We start from the raw sequence: 18,260 nt of genomic DNA, 5'->3' as shown, positions 1-18,260 counted from the left end.
TGGACGACGGACAGTCGGAGACGGATACTACCACCAGGCGACGATAGCACCCATTTTGGGAATCACTAGTATACATGAAACATGACTGAAATCATGTATTGAACCAGCGGTTGCCAACTGGAAGTCCGCGAAACAAATTTTGGTGGTCCGCAGTGAAATTTTAATATATTTGCAATTTATGTTTTCTCATGTTTATAAAGTTTCCAAATTAAAAAATAGGTGTATGTACAATTTCATATTTAGAATCTTATTTTGAGTTTAGTGAATGCGTTTAAAAAAGTTGGCGACTGCTGTATTAAACAGTATGTTTTTAAACCTCCAAATTCCTCACTTATCCTGTGTTAATGTCATAATTTCTCCAGTTTCCAAAGAATGGTAAAGAAAACAAAATGTTTAATTAAAGACATTGTCACATTCTGATTAAAACATGATGTGCGAACGATATATACAAAACATAGAAATTAAGAAACCGTGAGCTCGGTTTAAACGGAAATTGGAAAAGCGGAAGTGTTTCCGGTGTGTGTTTTAATTGAAAAGGAAACTGGCGAGGTGGGCGGGAAAGCCCTGCGAGCGGATTTTGCGGAAAACTTTAAATGCGGGCGTTTGATTCCGAGCTACGGTGGAGACGGGTGCAAAGAAGGGGGTGGTTAAGGAAGAGGTGGGTCGAGCTGCGAACATTTCTTAATTAAATAATGTAACTTTTCCTTCGTTAACTTTTATCGCAGAATGCACACTCGTTGTTTCGTTTTTGCTTTTTGCCCTCCACCCGATTTCCCCGTTGCGAGCGAGCGCGAAACTTTCCTCAGAACATACTTAACTTCCGTTAAATCATTTCTTTGGCGCGATTCAAAGCGAAAAACTACACGGCGCGAAGTGGGAGAGGTAGATACGCCTTTAGTCCGATTTTAATTATCTTAATAGGATAAGTTTTAATTTAATCCTTGCTAGAAATGCACTAATTTGAAAAGAATTTTTATTTACTGGTTTACAAATAATTCGAGGTGTCTATTGACCCTAGAATCCCAGCTCTCAATTCTTGTTTTTTTCTCTCTTAGAAGAATTACATCAAAAATAAATATTTAAATAAAATAGGAAGTGACTATTGAAATGGACTCCAAAGATTCCGACCTAAATCGACGAAAGGAAGAGGATATTGTTATTTAATTTTAAAGAGATTTATATCAATTTATTTATTATATTTTGGCTCTATTTCTACATCTTTCGGGTTTATCAGCCCCCACAAATTTTAATTTGGTACAGGTGACCATAACAAGAGGATAAAGAATAAGAATTTTTTACAGGTAGGCAACCAATGTTGTACAAAACTGTTATAGATTCGCAATAATTTAGTAAGTTAGTTTAATCATGAGATACATTGAAAAATAATGTTAATATTTTGTATGGCATAGGTTCTATAACAAATATATAAGAAAACCGCCTTAACTATATGAAGGGTTCCATAATCCTTGCTGGTAATGGACTAAGTTAAAAAATATTGTTTTAATTTAGTAATTATAATAAATAAAACTTGAATTTTTGTTCATAAATTATTTAAGTAAACAAGATTATGTATTTAGGGGTTCCTCCAAAATTCTTGTATATGATAATCCTTGCTGGAAATGCACTACTATGCAAAATATTTATTGCCAGTAGGCAACCAAAGTTGCAAGAAACTTCTGTAATAATATATCAATTTTGTTAATTATTAGATAAATTGAAAAATAATGTTAATAGATCAATCTTAATATTTTGCAGCATTGGTTTTTATGACAATTATATAAGTAAACCACCTTTTTTTAAGGTTCCCCTAAAAATCACATATATGTTGACAATCATTGCTGGAAATGCACTAATTTAAAAAAAAAACAATAAAATCTTACTCGCTTAACAAGTGTTTCGAGTAATTTTCTGGAACGTTATGCAAGGTTCCACTGTATATTGACGACTTATTTGCTATTATTCTGTGCAGGATATGTACTGATATACAACCAATATTTTTTTATGTCGTATAATTTTATTCACAATATGTTCATCAATGTCAACATTGAGTAAATTTAAGGTTGACAATAGATAGATAATCTTTCCCGGTGGATAGTTATCATTATGATGATTTGAACATTAACAATTACTTAAATCTATATACTAAATCTAGTGATTTACAACGCTTCAGCCTGTTTGTGGTTTCACTGTTGTCGAGTAGGGCAATAGCCAGAACATTAGTTTGTGACTCCAGTCTATTTTGGTATCTACTACTAAATGTTGCTATTGTATTCTCGACCATATCTATATGAAGATCTTTGTGTATTTGTTTATTCCTGACGAACCATGGAGCCCTAATAATATTTCTTATTCATTTTGATTGGAACCTTTGTATAATTTGTATGTTCGATTTACTGACCGCACCCCACAATTGGATACCATACGTCCATACTGGTTTCAGTATTACTTTATATATAAGTAATTTTCTACTGATAATTCTGACCTTTTCCCTTGAAGCCAGTAGAGTTTTCTAAACTTTATTTCTAATTGCTCCCCCTTAGCCTGAATGTGATCTTTCCAGGGGAGTCTTCTGTTAGATGTTAGATATTTGGCTTTTGTTGCTTTGGACAGATCTTGTCCATTAAGTTTTACAGTTGGGCAGGTGTCTTTCTTTAGCGTGAATGTGATATGCACGGATTTCATTTCGTTAACTGCTATTCTCCATTTTTTAAGCCATTCTTGTAGCTTATCTAAATTTTCCTGTAGATATTTGGATGATACTGCTGGATTCTCATCTGATGCCAAGATTGTTGTGTCATCAGCGAATGTTGCAATCGTAGTATTGTTAGTTTTAGGAATATCTTCTGTGTATAAAACTTTTATAAATTTTCAATAATGTATTAATTTTATTAATTATTACAAACATTGAAAAATAATCTACATATAATAAATAAAATCTTGAATTTTTTGTGGGGTTTCATACCGATTGCTTAATTATATCTTAATATCTTTGCTGATATTATATGTAGATTCTGAAAAAAATATTAATTTTGTATAATTATTGAATAAATTGAAAAATAATGTGAATAAATAAATCTTAACATTTTGTACAACACAAGGTTTCATACCAATCCTTAAATATGTAAACAAACTTAAATATTTGGGGATTATTAAGTTATATGCTAGTCTCAAGAGTTGCTCTGACCACAACGTTCCACCACAATGCCATCAATTATGTAAGTTGTAGTATATATAATAATTATATAACTTATAATGCTGCAACCCATATTATATATTCTGTGAGACATAAATATAATACGTAACAACTATTACGTACATAATTTATAAATATTATTATTATGAACTGGAATTTACAAGACATTTTGTGCATATGAAAATATAACTTAGTTACAGCTTTAATTTTCTTGGAAATACCAGATGCCTAAGAAATGGTAAAAATCAGATTTAAAAGAATTTAGTAATTAAACTAATATATTAATTTATGTAATTATTCTCTATATAAAGATTTTTGTTTAATAGAAATTTATTTTGTTAATAGTAAAATATAATTAAATTTAATTAAAATATTTTATTTAAAAATCAATTATATAATCATTATCATTAATTATATCCATTGCTAAAACGCAAATGAGACACATAGGTTAAACAATGGAACGCAATATTCTATTATACACACTTGCATTATTCATTGTCTGAAACGCAAATAATTAACGCTCGCATTCATTAATAATACCAAATGTAATGTACTCGCATTACTTGGCATTAAATACGCATTCCCCGGATTATATTTCACTTGCTTTCATTAATCCATAAATATTCCAGATCGATTTACCCACATAATTACTATTTATTAATTGTAATTATTTTATAATATTAAATTATTCATATAGAATATATTTTAATTTAATTAATTTCAAATAAACAATTATAATTATAATCAATCAAGCAAAAAGAAGTATAACCAATTTTCATCATTGTTTTCTTCTTTTTGACGTTTTCACCTTCTGTAATACACTTAGTCTGCATTTTTATAAATCTAGGTAATCGGTTTTTGTCTTGTGTAAGTATGAAAAGTTGCATAAGTTAACGTCGGCAAGAAAATCGTCCTGTGTTACACGCATCTCTAAAGGCTTAAGGAATCTGATGTTGCTTATTGAGCAGCGCAAGAGATGGCGCCTGTGTAAACTATTTCCATATATTTTGAATACTAAAAAGGGGGTTTATATCGCAAACCCGACAACCAAAATACCGTCTATCGAAATCCCGAAGTTCGAAATCCCGACTGTATCGAAATCCCGACTATATCAAAATCTTGACAACCATAATCCCGACTGTATCAGAATCTCGATAACCATAATCCCGACAAACATAATCCCGACTATATCAAAATTCCGACTGTATTAAAATCCGGACTATATCGAAAATTTCTACAATAACATTTTAAAATTATTTCGGAAAAAATTGAATATTTCAAAATGAATTAAATTATTATAAATTAGTACAAAAACTTTGATTAGTTTTTTCTTTCTTTATACAATGAAGTATATTTTTGTGCAGTTTATTTCCATTTTATTTAGTTCTCCTTCTTTTTAATCCGGTTTCAAATAGTCCGGAATATTGGCGAGAACGATTAACCGCACTATACGAATACATACATTTTATTGAAATAATCTTCTATATAGACATAATTATTGCATATAACCAATATTCGCGACTAAATCAAATAGAAAGCCAGAAGTTTAATAGTACGTCTTCGACCAGTCCGGAATTGAGATAGAAAATGTCAAAATAAATTAAATTATGAAATATTAGTACAGAAATTTTCATGAGTTTTTTATTCATTTATACAGTTAAGTATATTTTTATGCGGTTTATTTCCATTTTATTTAGTTCTCCGTTTCTTTTAATCCGATTTCAAATAGTCCGGAATATTGGCGAAAACGATTAACAATATACCCGTTTTTAACACACTTTGTACATACAAAAATTTTGAATAGGTAATAATATAATTATTAATATAAATTAATATGAAGGAAACAGACATAGTTATTGCATAAACCCATTATTTACAATCAAATCAAACAGAAAATCATAAGTTTATTAAGATTTAAGTCACTTTCTTAAAAAAAACAATATTTTTTTATTTTAATGTGAAATTGCAATATTTGTATATTTTTCTTGGAATTGAAGAATTCTTTACCTGAAAAAAAAAAATATCTAGCAAAAACTTGAAGGGATAGAAGGGTCCTATGGGTAGTTAACTAATGTCCTAAAAGAGGGCGCATCAATACACTTACAGCACGTAAAATGTCTTAATATGAAAGAAACAGACATAATTATTGCACAAACCAATTATTTACAACCAAATCAAATAGAAAATCATAAGTATAATAAGATTTAAGTCACATTCTTAAAAAAAAAACACAATAATTTTAGATTTTAACGTGAAATTGAAATATTTGTATATTTTTCTACCATAAAAATAGTAACTCATGTTTTAATATTAAAAACTACAGAAAAATGAAGATAACTTTATTTCAATTTTACAGATTAAATTTCATATTTTAATTTTAATTTTGAAAAGTTTATTTTTTTGTATTGATTTGTGTACCACTAAAGAATTTACTTAGAAATTGAAGAATTCTTTACCTGAAAAAACATTATAGAAGGGATCAAAGGGTCCTACGCGTAGTTACCTAATTTCCTAAAAGAGGGCGCCGAAATGCACTTAGAGAACGCAAAATGCTTGTATGTCAGCTGATTAAAATCTCAATTAATTATCATAAACACGTCACCACTTGAAATATGAGCGAATAATTAAATTCATGGCTCATTCTTAATCACAATCACAATTAAAATAATATTAATCACTTGAAGAATGAAAAAAAAATTCAAATTTAATTCTCAAGTCATATAAAATTAGTTATAAGAATTATTGAAATTTCTTGAAATTAATAACGTAGGAAATATTTCTTAAATATATGAGTCATTACATAACCCAGGTACATACATAAATACTTTCACCCCTACATAATCCTTTGTTTATTCTCATTTGCATAATATGATATTGCTCCTTTGTGAAGGGCTAGTCTTGTTTAGAAGGGATCATTTGCCTCAAGGGTTTGAAGTTTGGTATTATGCAAATCCAAGGTATAGATTTAAAGTTGCATGTAAATCTTCACAAGGAATCTACTATCACTTAGTGTATATTCTAGATGCTAATAATTGAAGCAGCATAATATTTCTAAATTGAAGTTATTAATCTGTAATTGGCTTTGATTGAACTATTAAATAATCAATTGAGTCAAGTTATTAATGTACACCTTTTGTGCGGCGATTCCTTTGTTAACGGATTTAGGATTAGTGGTTTGTATTTGGGGTAATCCCTTGTGACCTTAGGAGATTTCTTATGTTTACATAAGGAATATAATCTTTGCGTGTGAATTTAGTTTGAGGAAGCTGTAATGCGCACGTTTTAAACCGAAGTAACTGATCTCTTCTGTATTCTCACATGTTAAGTTTCTAAAGAAATTAGTTAAATTCTTCTAACTGTTAGAAGATTCACGCTATAATTAAAACCATGCAACAAGAAGCATTTGTTGGTATGATGGTAATAAAATTGGTGGTATTTCTAACCAGTTTATAGAGAGAAGAACGAATTGCTCGTAATAAAGAAATAAATCGTTGCCACAAATCTGTGGCTAATGTTTGCGATGATCAAGTGTGAAGCTCGAAAATGTGATTGACAAGGGATGAGTCCTTGGAAAAAGACTATTTGAGAAGATTCTTCCTCACTGTTGTCGCATTTTAGCGTAACCAATTTTATATTGGTCATATTTTGGTTGCACCTTTTTTTCCTTCTTCCTCTCTGCAGTTTACCGCACCTTCAATAAATCAAACCGTTTTATTGATTCCTTGTGGCCGCAAAGTAAAAGTCAACGTTCTTCGGAAAGAACCGCCGGTGGTTGGTTGCGCATCTGCGGTTGCTTCTTCCTTTTGAATCTGCCCTACCAAAGGACCCCCATTAGCTTTCATTAGTTCAAAGATGAATAGCTTATATTGCACCAACATGCAGTCAAAATGCTTGTAATTTATGGTCCACATACCCTTAGAATTTACCAAAAACTAGAAAGTTTTCGTTTCCTCTTCGATCTCACCACAGTAAACAATGAATTGTCTATAAAGGAAAACTGTGAATTTCTAAACAGCAAAACAAAGTCAGCTTTAAATTTACCTACAAAATAAATGATGAAATTCTACATTGAAAAACATTATTTGTTTTGAAAGTAGTAAACAATAATTTCTTAATGAAACAATGAAATTTCTATGCGACAATTTTTTATACAGAAAATTATGAATTTCTTAACATTATTTTGATGATTTTTCTTTTTCAAAATCTATCAGAAATTTTTAAGAAAATTGTGGTTCTCTACACAGCAATGATGATTTTTAAGTAAATTATTAAGTATTTTTTACCAAATATGTGAATATTGACTTATTGTATGATTTTTTAACAAAATAATCATTCAATTTCTTCAAAGTAAATATTGATGTTTGTTCATAGTAAATTATATTAAACTATGATTTTTTTTAGGAAAGAAAACGTTATTTTTTTTTTCAAAGAAAATTATTATTTTCTACAATAAATTTTTGACGATTTTTAACAATTTTAATGATAAACGTTATTTTTTTTATAAAAAAAGTTATAAATTTCTTCACAGTAATGGATGATTCGCTAGCAAAGTAACTTGAAATTTTCTACACAGTAACCGACGATTTTTTACATAGTAAATGAAGATTTTTTTACAAAAAAAAACGTTGATTATTTTACAAAATTATTCATATAAAAATTCATCAATAAACGATGATTTTTTCAATAAATTTCTATATAATAAATATTGATTTTTTTTATACAAAATTTTCTATAAAATAAACATATTAAAACGAATTAATTTGATAGAAAGGACACGATTTTATTATTTCGTCAATAAACAAATTACGTATAAAATTGATTCGACTTTTCATAAGGCTTTTGAGGAGCAGTAAATAAATAAGTAAATTGCCTCTTACGCAACAATAAATTACCTTAATTGCATTTTAACTTTCACTGGGCTCAATTCGTATTACAAGTTTCTTCGGGACCGGCGTTCATTTCGAACCACCGCGAGTCTAATAAATTTATCAAATTCAATCACATTAACATAACGGAATGCCGTCCATTCAATTATAACTGATTAAATATTTATAAAATCATCTGTATGTTTTTTTCTTCTCTAAACATTATTGAATTCTTACTTAAAAAAAATACAATGAAAAAAAATTAAAATATTAACGAATTTTGATATTTTTGACACTAAAATTTATTTGTTACTTTTGATTTTTGGAGAAAATACATGATTATTAAATAATTTTTTTCATGAATAAGAAAGCATCTTTTCTTTATTTTTATCAATGTTTATTTTTGTGAGAAAACTTATATCTTCTATAAAAATAAACATTGATAATAAATCGTATTTCCTTCAATACTTCAAATACTTTCAACTAGTTATAGAAATTTCATTAAAAAAGTGACAAAATTTTACATTAATTATTCAAATATTATATTTAAAAAAATAATTTAATTATGGACAAATATTGGAAAAATCTAAAATATTGTTTTTAAATTAAAAGTGAAAAATTTAACAATTTCAATCCTAATAGAAAAATTATTTGGTTTAATTTATATTTTTTCTGTAATTAAGTAAGTTTTAAATGTAAGAAATATAACAGTTTAGTTATTTATCATTGAATTTTATTATAAAAAATTAATAATATTTGTGTTAAAATTATTTGATATCTGTATTGCTTTAAACGTTGATTATATGATATTGTCAAATATTTGTACTTTATAGCGATGAGGCTGTGCGTTTAATGAATGTAAATATTAGCTGGAATCAAATAGGGCTTAATTAATCTTAATTGAAGTTAGTATTCAGAATTGAGCAATCCACATTATTTGTTCTGTGATTTTTTATTTTGACGGAACGCGAAGTTAAGTAAAATCCTCACGTACCGTTATCCACTTTCGGAATTAATCAAACAGTTAAACAACTAATTGTTCTTCAATTGAAAGACCGGACTTTAATTTTTCAAAAGCAATTAAATACTCGAGATGGAGTTATTGTTCAATTAATTTAATGGACACTTCTTTGTTATTTTATTTCATTTTTTCTTCTAACTATCATCTTAGTAATTAATCGGATGATGGATCGTTTAATTAACGCGAATATTATTTTGTTGTTACGTGTGGTCGTGTTCTTTTTGGAGCTGGGCGCCTGGTTTTGGATGATGGTAGGGGTTGGTTGGAAGGCGGAGCCAGTTGTGGTAGGAACTCCCGCCGGAGCGCGTACGAAATATACCAGAGCCTGAAGACACACACACAGTTCGACAGTTCCGCACTGGCAGTCGTTTGGTGCAGACGTGTACATCACTAAAGAAAGAAAAGCGCGCACCCAAGAACACGCGTTAGTTTAAAAAATAAACGTTAAGTGTTTTAGTGATGTGTTAACGGCAAAGACTTTAGTTCGCGTTCGTTGACTAGTGTTCCAGTTTGATAAATTGTATTTGGGAATATTTAGTTTAAATGCGTTAGAGACAATGGAGAAAGTATTATTGTTCGCGATCTGCGTGACGACGGTGGTGAGTGGTAGATATCTGAAGAGTATTGAAGAGCCTCCGAAAGGATGCGAATGGCAAATGCAACCCGTTTTCGATAATGATTTGGTGGAGGAACCGGTGCTCTCGTGCCAATTGAGAACCATCAACGGAGCCGATACTCTCCTCTCGAGTTTGACCCAGAGCCAAGCGGACCTCGTTACCGCATTGAAATTGGAGTGCAACGATGTCCTCTTCTACGAAAGCACACTAGAATCGAAACCGGAATTCCTATCAAAGCTACGCAATTTGAAGGATTTGAGGGTGGAGTATTGCAAGATTAGAAACGTTCCGGCGATGGTCCTGACGCCCCTCAGGCACCTGAAGAGATTCTCGCTGCGATCGCACAACTCTGATTGGTCTGCGATGACGCTCGAACTGCATCCGGAGAGTTTCAGAGGAATGGTTGAGCTGCGAACGCTCGATCTCGGGGACAACAACATTTGGAATTTGCCCGCGGATCTCTTCTGCCCGTTCTACAGTTTAACGAAAGTTAATTTGACGAAGAACAAGCTGCAGGACATCACGAGTTTGGGATTCTCGGATTGGGGAAAAGGTCCTTTGGCTCCGGGCCTTGCTTGTGTCAGCCGCTTCGAAGTGCTCGACCTCTCCGATAACGAGATCATCGCCTTGCCCGATAACTCTTTAAGTGGAATGCGATCTTTGGAGGTGCTGCATTTACAAGACAACGCGATCTCCACGATAGGAGACCGCGCTTTCGTTGGATTAGTCGCATTGCAATCTCTAAACATATCGAGCAACTGTTTGGTGGCTCTTCCTCCAGAACTGTTTGTTTCATCGAGGGATCTTCGTCACCTTTACCTGCAGAACAACTCTCTCAGCGTCTTAGCGCCGGGACTTCTCGAAGGATTGGATCAATTACAAGTGCTCGATCTTTCACGCAACGAACTTTCGACACGTTGGGTTAACAGGGACACGTTTTCCGGCCTTGTTCGTTTAGTCATCCTCAATCTGGCTCACAATCAATTGACGCGTATCGATTCAAACATATTCCACGATCTGTACACCCTGCAGGTCCTGAGCCTCGAACACAACAATATTGATTTCATCGCGGAGGGTGCCTTTACTGAGTTGAAGAATCTGCACGCCCTCACCCTCTCTCACAACATGATTAAACAGATCGAGTCGCAATTCTTCACCGGAATGTTTGCCCTGCATGAACTTCTACTGGACGCCAACGAGATCGAATACATCCACCCTCTGGCCTTCGAGAACGTGACTAATCTACAGGACCTTGGTTTGAATGGAAACTCTCTTGGTGGCATACCCGACGGACTCGGTAAATTGAGGTTCTTGAAGTCTTTGGATTTGGGTAACAACCACATCGAATCCGTGCATAATTCATCGTTCGAAGGGCTCGATCTGCTGTACGGACTTCGGCTCGTCGACAATCATATCGTGAATGTATCGCGCGACGCCTTCTCCACGCTGCCTTCTCTCCAAGTCCTGAATTTGGCGTCGAATAGGATAAAATACGTGGAACAAAGCGCATTTGCAAGTAATCCTACATTGAAAGCAGTTCGTTTGGATGCGAATGAACTTTCTGATATTAGCGGCGTCTTCACCAATCTCCACAGCCTCATTTGGTTGAACGTCTCTTCGAACAGTTTGATTCATTTCGATTTTAGTCATTTACCTACGAATTTGACGTGGCTTGATATGCACAACAACCGGATCACGGATCTGGGAAATTTCTACGATGTTCGTAGCACGCTGAAGATCAAGATGCTCGACGTTAGTTTCAATTTGATTGAGAAAATCACCGAGGATTCCGTGCCGGATAGCGTGGAGACGCTGTTCTTGAACAATAACCGCATAAATTTGGTGCAGCCGAACGCGTTTCAGAATAAATTGCATTTGGAGAAAGTCGTGCTCTATGGGAACGATATTAAATATCTGGACGTTGCCGCTCTTAGTATTTCCCCTGTATCCGATGATCGAGACTTGCCGCAATTCTACATCGCCGGGAATCCGTTTTACTGCGACTGCAAGATGGAATGGTTGTTGAGGATCAATCACATGAGTTCATTGAGGCAGTACCCGCAAGTGTTGGATCTGGATAGCGTGACCTGCGAGCTGGCGCACTCAAGAGGATCGCCGCCTCAACCTCTGCTCGATTTAAAGCCGAGCCAATTCCTGTGTCCGTACGAGTCTCATTGTTTCGCCGTTTGCCATTGCTGCGACTTCAACGCTTGCGATTGCGAGATGACCTGTCCCAATAACTGCAGCTGCTACCACGACCACACGTGGTCCTCGAACGTGGTCGACTGTAGCAATGCCGGCTACACCGAATTGCCCGAGAAAATACCGATGGACGCGACTGAAATTTACCTGGACGGCAATAACTTAGGCGAGCTCGGCAGTCACGTATTCATCGGCAAGAAAAAACTGGAGGTTCTGTTCCTGAACAACAGCAACATCGCGGCCGTACATAATAGGACGTTCAACGGCGTTAAATCACTCAAAGTCCTGCACATGGAGAACAATAAATTGGAGGAGCTGCGCGGTTTCGAGTTCGATCAACTGGAGCGACTCAGCGAACTATATCTGGACCACAACAAGATCGCGTACGTCGGCAACAACACCTTCGGAAAGCTGAGAAAGTTGGAGGTGCTCAAATTGGATGAGAACCGGATCGTGGACTTCACGCCGTGGCAGCAGCTGGCGTCGCACACAGACACGACGCCGCGCGTCTCCTTGGAAGGCAACAAGTGGTCGTGCGAATGCAGCTCGTTGGCCCGTCTCGAGGTTTGGCTGAGGGAAACGGGAGGAGATCCATCGAAGATGTTCTGCTCGGAAAATCGTGGGACTGAAACTTTGTCCGATGTAATCAGGCGGTGCGGAAACACGGTGAACGCTGTTGCCACCTCCGTGATCCAACGCGACGTCTTCAAGAACAACCCTCTGCTCGGAGGCACTTACATTCCTTTACTCGCCGCAACCCTCGTCGCTATCATCGTCATTTGTTTAATCATCGCCGTGGCGTTCGTCTTCAGACAAGACGTGCGATTGTGGGCGCACTCCAAGTACGGAATCCGTTTATTCCACGATTCCTCCGCTTCCGAAGCCGATGATCGCTTGTACGATTGCTACGTGGTTTACAGCCACAAAGACGAGGACCTCGCCGCCAGAATTATCGCCCCCGAATTGGAACAATCCGGGTACTCGATGTGTCTCCACTACAGGGATCTTCACCTCATGGGCGGCGCTTCTTATCTCGCCGATGCCATGGTTGGAGCGGCGGATGCTTCGCGAAGGGTCATCTTCATAGTGTCTCCAGGTCTTCTGAACAACGAGTGGGCTCGTCCCGATTTCCGAGCGGCTTTACAAGCGGCCCTTCGCACCGGACAAAAACTAGTTTGCGTTTTGCACGGCGATCCTCTGGAGCCGATGGATCCGGAGCTGAGGGACCTTTTGCGTGCGTGCACTGTGACCAGGTGGGGTGAACGTCGCTTCTGGGAGAAGCTCCGTTTCGCCATGCCCGATATCAACATGCGTTCAGTAAGGAGGAGCGCGAAGAAACCTGCGGCGGATATCCGCTGCAAGACGAGCGCCAGATACACGGCCGCTCCCACGGCCCCAGAAGTTTGGTATAAGTATGCGACAATGCCAGGAGTCCATTCCGCTCTCACCCCGACGCCCACTCAGAGCACTTACGTGAGTGGAGAATCTGCAAGAAGCACCGAAGACGAAGCCGGTTCCAGCGCAAGCAGTCAACACTACGGAGGTTCCGAGCAGCTGAACCACAGTTACGTCTCCATCGACGGTAGACCCCCGCAGTACACTCAAATACCTCCGTGCCGTGAACCCCATCACCTCTACTCCACCATTCCCGACTCGCAACCGCCCCAATCGCGAACGTACTTCGTTTAATTCCCAAAAAAAAAAACGATTATTCAAAGGCTGTTTTTAATTTTAGTTGATCCCCTATATATTTATAACTAAGAAAAAGCAAATAATAATAATACTCGCTCCCATTATACGATACGTACACATGTTTGTAAATATTCGTACCTGTAAATACTATTTATTATTATTACCATAACTGTAATCTCCGATTTAAAGTATTGTAATTCATATTAATGCGATGAGAATCGCACGCTTATTAGTCACTATTTCTTAAGTATTGTGTAAATATATCGAAAATTTTAAATTAAATATGAAAACGATTGAACTTAATTATTATATACATATATAAATAACTACATTATTTAAGTATAAGTGAATAAAAAGACTGTTCATATGTATATATAAATTTATTGAAAAAAAAACTTAAATAAATAAAAAGATAAACATTATAAATAATTAATACACGACTATTTCTTTGCTCCCAAATAAAATTATTCCATTTTCAGCTTATATAATAATACAAAGTAAGTATAAATAAATTATTTATACCTTTTGCTTTCATTAGCTTTTTACCTTATAAAAATTCAATTAATAATTAACATCTTGCAACATTTTTATATACTAAAATTAATTATTCTTTGAAATCATTTTTTTTATAACAATAAATATTTATTCGCTTACATAATAAATTTTCAACCGCAATTTTATAAATAAAATTAACCAAAATTAAATATAATTTCAAAAACTTATCATTATTCATAAAAAATCAACTTATATATAAAACATCATTCATATTAACAAGAAAAAAAATATTGAAAAAAAAGCCTGAAGCAATTATATTTAAAATTCCATTATTCAATTAATATTTCACCACTAGAACTTTTTCATTTCCAGCTCATTTATAACATAAAGTGAGCACAATTAATTATTAATTACTGCAGCTTTTATTAGCTTTTCACCTCGAAAAATAGAAAAAAAAAAACGATTCCATTATAAATTAACACCTTGAAATTCCCAGCCATTTTCACACAATTTCGACAATATTATCAACTAATTACGTAACAGCTAATTATTTAAATATATTTGCATTTTAATTTCATAGTTCGTTCACATGCGGCAATTTCTTTGCTGGGTTATTTTTTTAACCAAAATGTGTTCTTTCTTTTTCATATCCTCAGATAATCTTATTAAAGTATCAAATTTAGGGTCTTATGACTTGTAATCTTCATGACCCAAATTCTTCGTGGTTGGTTTCTTTTTATTACTGAATTTTAACTGTTTATAAAATTTGAATATTGTTTATAATTTTTTATCTCTATTAAAATTTACAAATCTATTTCATTGAAATGTAAAGTAAACTTTTACGTGAGTCACAATCATGTTTGAATGACAATGATAAGAGAAAATACACGAAACTTGAAAATTTTGTAAAATTTATAAATAAATGAAAATAGTAATTTTTCAAATCTGCCATAAATAATGATTTTTTAAATATAAAATGTTATATTAGCTGGTTTACGTAGTCAATTTAAATCTATTTTTAAGTGTCTGAACTTGTAAATAAATCTAATTTTGTTTCTAATGTAATGAAAGGATTTCCGACTGGAGTTGAGTGCAATAAAGTGAATCTTTTAAAATTATTTATCAATTAGCCGCTTCAGGAGACTGGCAATTTGCAATTCAAACGCGAACGCCGTCGTTCCGGTTTCTTTTACTAGTTCGGACGCGCCGCGCGCGAATTAAAATCGGGACACGACAATTAAGCAGAAAAATTTAACACTTAAAAAGTCCGGAGTCATCCTCTTTGTCGCGCATCACGGACGAAAGGGATGCAAAGAGAGAGAGATAAAGAGAGAAAAAAAACTATGAAGATGGGAAAAGGCAGGAGAGGAAAAGAAAACGACGAAAAAGGACTTTGAAAATTCCATTGAGTAAAACTAGAGGATGCCTCTCGCATTCTATTAAGCGCTAATGCATGAAAGGGCCGCCACACAAGAAGCTACCTGGCCTTTGCCATATAACAAAAAGGTATAAAAAGAGAGGCATACCTAAAAGAGGCGAATCCGGACTACGAAAATAACTAAAAAAAGAGAAGAGATGAGAAGAGAAGCAGCATCCGAGGAGCTTTCCATCGTCGTCCAAAAGGAAAAGGAGATGAGGCTATGTATATTATTGTCTGCGAGGAAAATGATTTTTGCACGATATTCAGCTCGCGTCAAATCATCAATTCCATGTTTATTAAGACGTGATACGGTTTTAATAAAACCCGTTTCGCTTATAAAGAGAACGGAGATGCTGCATCAGCAACAAAGAGCGGACCATCATCATCAGCAGCAGCAGAATCAGAAGCAGCAACAGCAAACAACAAAAAGCGCCTTTCTTGTAGCGAAACCAAAAATGTATGCCATCTCCGACGAAATGAGCAAAAAGACGAGTAAATAAATAAAAGCCTCTACTCTCTCTCTCACTCACTCTACGATTTGAAATGCTAATTTCGCATCGTAAAATTATAATTTATTACCCTTACGTGCACTTATTAAATTACTCCATTGCCGAGTCTTGCGTTTCTTTTGCATTACATAAATTACGATTATTAATAATGTCTTCGCCCCGAATGGTCCACATGGATGACATTGCATAATTCATAGTGACCGAAGATTACGTCTTTCTTCTTCTTCATCGAGCGCAACAAGAAAAAGCTCCGCATGCAAAATTCACAAACCCGGACAATTAACTTTTATTATTTGCCGATGAAATTTCCAAACTGCGAGGCAAAGTTTAATTTATTAAAAAAGGGTTTTGAATTAGTAAAGAGTTCCGATGGTTTCGATGTGCGCGTAAACTGTTTATTTTCTATTTTGTGAGCTTTCGTTTATTGGCATTATTATTTCATTTTATATATATATATATATTTGTAATTTTATATGGCGTAAATTGAAACGAATTCGGATGAACAGTAAAATATTTAAAGTGGTCCGTAATTGGGGACTGGGGGGAAATTCCGTCCGGCCAAACGAAAATATTAATTTCCGGCTCTCAACGGACGATGCGAATTGTTGTGATATTTTATTTGTATGCAATTCCAATTAAAAACTCGAACAAGAGTAAGCTGTGATCAATATAAGCATATATAACAAGAATTAATAAAATCATTGACTGTATTATGATATCACATTTCATTAGATAATCTCCAATATTATCAAAAAAAAAATCTTAATCTTCAATTTATATTCTTTAAAATTATAAAGTATTATCGATTCATGACTTTTATCCAATTTTATGTATTAATTTAAAAAGACGATAGTTCAACAAAAATTAACATAAAAAACTAATTATTTCTATAATTGTTTCAGCTTGGATTAAAAATGAACTTTTCTAATTAAATTAACTATAATGATGTTAATAAAAATCAATTAAAAATAGGATTAAACGAAGAGGAAAAAAAATAAAAAAAACTAATTAGAGCATAGTTCGGATATGATTAGTGAGGATTCTCTATAGTACGGTTATTTTATAAAATTAGTATATAAATCTGTTTTTGTGAAATTATTATTCGTACTATGCGAGTTATTGATACAATATACCTTTTTTAAAAGTGTAAAATCTTATCAAATTGATATGAAACTACTATGCAAATTTTAAGAATTTGTAACTTGTCGACTTACGCATCTACAAACAAGACATTTCAACAAAAAATATGAAAATTTAAATTTGATCTAATTGTTTCAAGCATGCATTATTAATTTTACTAATTAAATGATGTTAATAGAAATCAATTAAATATGAGATGAAACTAAGAGAAAAAACTAAACAAAAACTAACGAAATGTACTAATATAATGAAGTACAGCAATATCTCGGATAGTGCGGATTCACTATAGTACGGTTATTTTAGAAAATTAGTACATAAGTCCGTTTTTGTGCTGTTTAATTTTATACATTTTTAAAGTCCTCGTTTAGTCCGGCTTCAAACAGTCCGGGTTATTGACAGAAATGATTGATTTGTATTGTTTCAATATTCTTTCTTTAAAATTATAAAGTACTACTATGCAAACTTTCAGAATATGTGACTCATCGATTTATGCAGATTTATGTCTAATCTGCAAAGAAGATATTTCAACAACAAATATGAAAATTAATATAACGATAATGATGTTAATGAAAATCAATTAAATATGAGATTAAATTTGGAAAATAAAAATTAAACAAGATAAATAAAGTTACTATTATAATCAAGTACAGTGCGAATACCTCGCATAGTGCGGATTCACTATAGTACGGTTATTTTAGAAACACAAGTCTCTTAGTCCAGTTTCAAACAGTCCAGTCCAGGACCGATTAACCGCACTATTCGTGGTAATGATATAATATTTAAATTTAATATTCTTATAATCTAATAATAAATAATTTGTTGTAAATTTTATTATGTCTTTGTGTACTGTTTAAATATATGCTATTATAAAGTCCTTCTTTAGTCCGGTTTCAAACAGTCCAAGACCGATTATCCGCACTATTCGAGGTAATAAAATAATATTTAAATCTAATATTCTTATAATCTAATAATGCATAATTTGTTGTAAATTTTATTACGTCTTTTTGTACTGTTTAAATTTATGCTATTATAAAGTCCTCTTTTAGTCCGGTTTCAAACAGTTCAAGACCGATTATCCGCACTATTCGAGGTAATAAAATAATATT

At 33.5% G+C, this 18,260-nt stretch overlaps 1 protein-coding gene across 1 annotated transcript; it reads left to right on the top strand.

Moving 5' to 3' along the window:
• Positions 1–9,443: 9,443 nt before the first annotated feature.
• LOC108569538 (toll-like receptor 6) lies at positions 9,444–13,702 on the top strand. Its single transcript, XM_017931123.1, has one exon. The coding sequence runs from the start codon at positions 9,637–9,639 to the stop codon at positions 13,585–13,587; it is 3,951 nt and encodes a 1,316-aa protein (XP_017786612.1). The 5' UTR covers positions 9,444–9,636; the 3' UTR covers positions 13,588–13,702.
• The last annotated feature ends 4,558 nt before the right edge of the window (positions 13,703–18,260 follow it).

Source organism: Nicrophorus vespilloides, unplaced genomic scaffold (genome assembly GCF_001412225.1).
Source record: "Nicrophorus vespilloides isolate i.1.1-1 unplaced genomic scaffold, Nicve_v1.0, whole genome shotgun sequence".
Lineage (NCBI taxonomy): Eukaryota > Metazoa > Arthropoda > Insecta > Coleoptera > Silphidae > Nicrophorus > Nicrophorus vespilloides.
Note: the sequence above shows the minus strand (reverse complement) of the source record. Positions and strands in the feature narration are given on the sequence as shown.